Raw genomic sequence first — 6,965 nt, 5'->3', positions numbered from 1 at the left:
AAATCCTCACAACTGGACCAATGAGCAGCATCACAATAAATGGAGAGAAGATTGAGGTTGTCAAAGAATTCACATTGCTTGGTTCTGCAATCAATGCCAATGGAAGCAGCAGTCAGGACATTAGACGACGTGTAGCATTGGGAAAGTCAACCATGAAGGAACTGTTTCAAGTGCTGAGGAACAATGATGTCTCCTTGGGGACTAAAGTACGCTTGATTCAAGCCATGATATTTCCAGTCGCCTTGTATGCATGTGAGAGCTGGACAATAAATAAGGAAGATCGAAGAAGAGTTGATGCTTTTGAGTTGTAGTGCTGGTGAAGAATGCTGAAAGTACCATGGACTGCTTAAAGAACTAACAGATCTGTCCAGGAGGAAGTGCACCCTAAATGCTCCTTGGAAGTGAGAATGGCCAGACTTCATCTCACCTATTTTGGTCATGTTGTCAGAAGGAACCATTCCCTGGAGAAGGATGTCATGCTTGGTAGCGTGAAGGGTTGACAAAAGAGGGGGAGGCCTTCAATGAGATGGATTGACACAGTGGTTGCGATGTTGGGCTCAAGTATAGCAGGGATCGTGGAGTTGGTGTGGGATTGGGCAGTGTTTCGTTCTGCTGTGCATGGGGTTGCTATGAGTCAGAAATGACTCGACGGCACCTAACAACAACATAAAATATATAATGGTAGATTGCAAACAGATATGGTTGAGATACTAGATGGAGATTTTCTGATAGCATGTTGTTGTTAGGTGCTGTTAAATCAGTTCCAACTTATATCAACCCTACATACAACAGAATGAAACACTGCCTGGTCCTGTACCACCTCTCAGTCATTGCTGTTTGAGCCTATAGTTGCAGCCATGGTGTCAAAAAACATCTTGTTAAGGGTCTTGTTTTTTTGCTGACCCTCCGCTTTACCAAGCATAATATCCTTCTCCAAGGACTGAGATGAAATCTTGCCATTTTCCTATCTAAGGAGCATTCTGGCTGTACTTCTAAGATTTGTTTGTTCTTCTAGCAGTCCATGATACATTCAGTATTCTTCTCCAACACTATTACTCAAAGGCATCAATAGTTTGTTGTTGTGAAAGGAGGTAGGCTTGGCCAGAGAGTAAAGCTTGGAAGCCAAAAACTGAGGGGCTGACTTAGGCTCCAGCCTAAATAAGGAGGTTAGTTGAAGAATGGTGTGTAGTAGAAACAAGAGTGAGTTTAGAGGCAGTGCCATTACTGTTGCCATAGAGTTAATTCTGACTCATGGGAACCCCATGTATGTCATAGTAGAACTGTGCTTCATAGAGTTCTCAGTGGCTGGTTTTTAAGAAGTAGATCTCTAGGCCTTCCTTCAGAGACACTTCTGGGTGGACTCGAACTTCTAACCTTTTGATTAGATTTGGAGTTTGGAAACCCAATGTTTGAACCCATGCTAAATTAGTTCTCACATGGAAAATAAAAATAACAACGCCTACCTGGCAGTGTTGCTATGAGGATCAGGTGAGTTAATGTTGAAAAAATTACCTATTAGAATAACTGGTGTATAGTTTCTTTCCATGTCCATCGGGTAAAAATGCTTTGTATTTAATTTCAGGGTTTTTACCCATAGCTCCATGAGAAACGTTTTATACAAGGAATCATGGACTGGAGACCAGGTGACTTGGAGGAAATTTAGGCTGAACACAGGAGACGCTTATAGTTAAGCTAGATTTACTGATTATACTTTCTACTTAAGTATGATTTGGCAGTCTTTATCTTGTAGAAACACAATTAGCATATTCTACAAAGCAGACCAGGAGAAGTATTCTGAAGAGTCACTGAAGTGGTCAGTCAGGAAACATAAAGAAGAAATGCCCAAGACACATTCTCCATGCTTCTTGGGTATACTCTAGTTCAGAAGTAGATCTATAGGCCTTCCTACGGGGAACTTTTGTGTGAAGGGGGTTTTTGTCCTTTCCTCTTTCCCTCCTTTTACTTCTTTACTTATAAAATGAAAATATCTTCACTAACTATCTCTCATGTGTTTATTAGGATAGGAAAAGTTGAAAGGCAAAAGAACCATCATATCATATCTTTCTTTTCTTTTGATATTCATTTTCAATTATGTGTTATATCTAGTTAGTCGCATACTTATCTTATGTCTCCTATTAGTATATAAGATCTTTGGGGGCAGAGACTGTCATTCATTCTTTTACCTTCAATACCTGTAGAGTTGCATGTTTTCTAGTTCTGAGACTTTCATGAAGTGTGATCTCACATATCATATATTGGTACATTTTTATCTTACAGGGATGCTGTTCAGATATTTCATCAATGGTAAAAGAGGCTCAAAAGAAAGTGATTCAAATTATACAGCAGGCTTTAAAGTATGTGGGACAATTAGTGGTTCTGAAAGGGAGCAAGCTACATTTTCTGGAAAACAGTAACAACAAGGCCATCAGTCCCCAGGTAATTTTGTTGTTGTTGTTGTTGTTGTTTGCCGTTGAGTTGGCCAGGTAATTTAGCAACATTATTTTTGAAAGCCTTCATCTGAGGGAACAGTACAGGTTGTTAGTCAGAATCACTAAACTTAACAAGTTCTTTTTATTTTTCAAAATAATGGTTTTACAATATGGCAATAAAATTTAAAACTGTTTTCATTTAAGTGGTCAAATGTACTAGATCATTTTAGAAACCTTCCTTTAACCAAGGAGGTTAAAAATGGATGATAGCAATCTACTATAGAGCATTTGCTCAGCCAGTCAGCACACAAATAACTGTGATTCTAGAAAATTAGTATATCCTGGCTTTAAGTATTCATGTTATTGAAAACATAGTATTATACAAGACTATTTATGTGTAACTGTTCTATCCACAGAGTATCCTGACTAAGACAATAAAAATTCTGTACAATATACTATATGTGGGATAAGCAGCCCTGGAGGCACAGTGGTTAAGCCCTCTGCTGCTAAACAAAAAGTTAGTGGTTTGAATCCATCAGCCACATGTGGGAGAAAGATGTAACCTTCTGCTTCCATAAAGATTACAGCCTTGGAAACCCCAAGGGATAGTTCTGTTCTGTCCTCTGGGTCAGATCAACTCAATAACAATTGGTTTGTCATGTCTGGAATACTTAAGTACAGATTACTAATTTTCTGTCCTTATATACTATTAGTTCTTATTCCAACTATAGGTAAATTTAATGAATTTGGAATGTATTATGGTCCCCCAAAAAAGCTAAAATTATAACTTAAATATTTGATAATTTTTATAAAACATAAAACCAGAATTTGCCTATTAATGCTTAAAAACTTTTTCTAGGAGGATTTTATGGATGCTATTTGTGATGGTATAGCCTTAGGAATGGAGAGTCTATTAGCTTCTGGACTGGAAAAAACAAAAGAACTTCAGCATGAACTCTTAAGGCAGTATACACAAAATGAGGTAAGGTGAATAAAAGAATGTTCTATATGGCACCAGACAGTATATAAGGTTGATTTGTGAAAAATAGTTTATCACCCAAATAATTAGTTTAGCTTAATTGGTAAAGAATGTCTGCCTTGAGCATTGTGCTCTTTTAAAGAATTATTTATATGGGATCAAACTGACAACAGCAACTTCAAAGGTAAAATAGGAATCATAGTGGGCAGTGATTGTCTGTTAATGGGGAGGAACAACTCAGAAAGCAGGATGAGGATGTTGCACAACTTGAAGAATGTAATCAATGCCATTGAATTGTACATGGAGAAATTGTTGAACTGGTGTGTGTTTTGCTGTGTATGTCTTCAACAACAAGAAAGAAAATAAAATATTCTTTAGAAAAAAGAAAAGAAAAGCAATGTTTAACTCAATCAATTAGCATTTTATAAATTTATATCTATTTTATGTTAAATTATTATTCTGGAAGAAGAGGCTGATGATATCATGGTGACATGGTCCCAAGTTATTTTTGAGTTAACTGCACCTTCTGTTAATATTTTGCTAAATCCTGTCACAGTGAAAATCCAGTCTGGATGAACTCCGAAGGAAAGAATTGAATGTGGTAGTGACATCTAGTGTTCACTGTTGTCATTTTCTTACCTTGTTTTTGTTTAGGTCTCTACTTTTTCACCTGGGAGTAGCAACTAACACTCAATCTCAAATCTCCAACTGAATATGTTGCCAGGGCATTCACATCAATTGTTTCATATCAAAATATAGAACTAGTGAAGGTTTGAGTGACTCCCTAAAATATGCCTTCTTTCTCACTCCCCTGGCTAACTAACACAAAGCACAAAACCAACGCTGTCTTAAAAGTGAGTTGTGACTCTGGATACTTAGTTTTGAAACCTGGCTTCCTCATTTTCGTGGTGTCATTTCACAAGTCACCTAATGTTCTGACCCTGTTTCTTCTCTTGTTACATGTACTAAGACCAATATCATAGGTCCCTGTGAGCTATTTATTTATTGAATAATTTCTCTGGACAGTTACTAGATTAGGCACTTTACATGAAATAGTGGTGAACCTCATAACACTGCAATGTAGGAATTACTATTATTTCCATGAGTTTCTTAAAGTTGGAGTACTTTGCCCAGTCATACAACTATAAAGCCCTGGGCCACAGTTGTAATCATTGTTCATGCATCAGTTGTTTTTGTTTCTTGAGCATAATAGTAAATGAAGTGGCTATGAGGAAGATGAGAGGTCAGATCTTCTAACAGTGACTTTCAGAGCCTTTTCTGTTCTCAAATTTTGTTATAACAAGTCATTGTTAAAGCTGTCTCTGCCCATCCCATTTCTCCTGCTGAACTCAAGGCAGCCAGGGGCAGAGCAGTCATCTGAATGGCATGGGGGACATAGAGCTTCCTGAGACATTCCCACCAGGAAGTCTGCTCATTTAAGTACATATTGTTTATCTAGGAAAGTAGATGTGAGGGACTGTTAACTTCCACCCTCTGAGTAATTGTTTCCAGGAAAGCATGGAGTGAGCTAGATCCCCCCACCCCCTGCCTTCTTTTTCTTTTTAGGGAAACTTTGGCATTATATACTTACAGTCACCTTAGCTGAGGAGAAACTCTCCATGTAAGCCAATGAGGTTCTCCATCCCTTTCCCCTGACTATTGGGTTGTATGGATTTATCTCTGCCCGAGAATACCACATAATTGGGGAAAGACACTGAACATTAAATTGCTCTCCTTCTTCTTGGATTTCCTTGAGCAACTTACCTGAGCCTCAGTTGTTCCATTTTGAAAAGGGGATGACCATGTTGTTGTTGTTATGTGCCATCAAGTTGGACCCAACTCATAGCAACCCCTCCTTGGGTTTCCAAGGCAGTATCACTATGGAAGTAGATTGCCCAACCTCCCTTCTGAGGAGTGGCTGATGGGTTTGAACCTCCAGCCTTCTGGTTAGCAGTCAAGTGCCTTGGGCATTATGCTACCAGAGCTGCATCATAACATTGTTGTGAGGACTGCATGAGGTGCTCTGGTGGCTTAGTGCCTAAGGTATTTGACTGCTAACTCTGGTTAGCAGCTGGTGGTTCAAATCCACAAGCCACTCCTCAGAAGGAAGACTGGGCAATCTACTTCCATAGAGATATTGCCTCAGAAACCCAAGGAGGGGTCTCTATGAGTCAGATTTGACTTGACAGCAATGAGTATATATGAAAATGCTAAACACAGCCCCTGGCAGATCTTAAGTCACACCACTTGCTGGTGCACATTGTCTTTTCCTCCATGTGTGTGTCTACCTCTCCCACTTTGTGGGATTTTTTTTCTAAACATAAAAACATATTTTAAAGGAGTTCATGCTTTCACTAAGACAAGATCATTGGATCTAATGATGTTCCAGTACATGAGGTTGATTTGGGCTCTATAGCATAGTTTTGAGGAAAGGGACACATTGGACACATTGGTTTGTGGAGGCTCATACACACCACTGCTGACATCTGAAACTTGGTTTTGCTTATCTGCATCATCACTTATCAGTAAAACACTTTCTCTGTCACTAGTTGCAATGCAGAATTTGTGCTGTTAGTGCACAAGGGCATAGAATAAGTTAATGAAAAAATGGAGATGAAATAATGTATGTGATTGTTCTTCATAAACTATAAAACAGTGTGCTAATAATGTTAGCTTTGGTGTTGTCTTCAGAAAATTAACAGAACATGGGTCCAGCTCATCTTCTTTACAACTTATATACTTGCATCTTCATGTAGCTCTCCACCTCCTTCCTCTCATTTTCTTTCTATAATATGTCATAGCTGTGTTTTGTTGTTCATGGTGAGTTGCTAGCTAACACTATTTTTATAAGTGAAAACTCATAGAATCTACAAAAGGAAAAAAGAATGTCCAAAGAGTAAAAGTAGGCTCAAGCATAAGGAATTAGGGTTATAATTTTAAAGCTGGGGTCAGGTGGAAAAAACCCTAAGACTTTGGATATTCGTGTTTTACCACATAGAGGAAATTTATGTTAGACCTAGGGAAGAGCTATGTGGGCCAAGTCAGTTAAATACATAAGCAGAATCCCTTGGCAGGAATTAAGCAAGAAATCATTTAGGGGGCAGCATTGAGCAGTACAAAAGTAAAGCCTTAGACGTTAGACAGCACTTCCACCCTGGTTCTGAGTCTTAGGAACAAAGACCTGGGACCAGGTACCAAATGTCTTGAATCTGTTCCCTTATTTGTAAATTGAGGACAATAATATATGCAGCCACTGAGAATCAGATAATAAAATGTATGCAAATTTCCTGGAGCATAATATTTGATAGTAGTTACCCACTCCCTTCCAATGGAAGTTTTAGAAATTCCATTCCTATATATATTTAAGTATAAGTCCTATTATAATAACAAACATTGAAGAGTATCTATACTTAATGTAGAAATCAATGTATAGAGTTCTGGCAAGATGGTGGACTGGGCAGAAAGACTGCACAGACCCTCTTCAACAAAGAAAAGGGAAACCAATTAACACAGACACAAAGATAATCTTGGACCCCTGAGCCTTGAAGGGAAGGATA

At 38.4% G+C, this 6,965-nt stretch overlaps 1 protein-coding gene across 1 annotated transcript in view; it reads left to right on the top strand.

Annotated features, from left to right (window-relative positions):
* Window positions 1-6,965, top strand: part of KIF14 (kinesin family member 14) — a 107,155-nt gene that overhangs the window by 91,826 nt on the left and 8,364 nt on the right. Inside the window, exons 25-26 of the mRNA XM_007941098.2 lie at window positions 2,278-2,436; window positions 3,289-3,411. Coding sequence (XP_007939289.1) covers window positions 2,278-2,436; window positions 3,289-3,411 — 282 coding nt within the window. The remainder of the gene's footprint in view (window positions 1-2,277; window positions 2,437-3,288; window positions 3,412-6,965) is intronic.

Source organism: Orycteropus afer, unplaced genomic scaffold, assembly GCF_000298275.1.
Source record: "Orycteropus afer afer isolate SDZICR_OR568_19922 unplaced genomic scaffold, OryAfe1.0 scaffold00075, whole genome shotgun sequence".
NCBI lineage: Eukaryota > Metazoa > Chordata > Mammalia > Tubulidentata > Orycteropodidae > Orycteropus > Orycteropus afer.
This window is presented reverse-complemented; position numbering and strand designations above follow the sequence as displayed.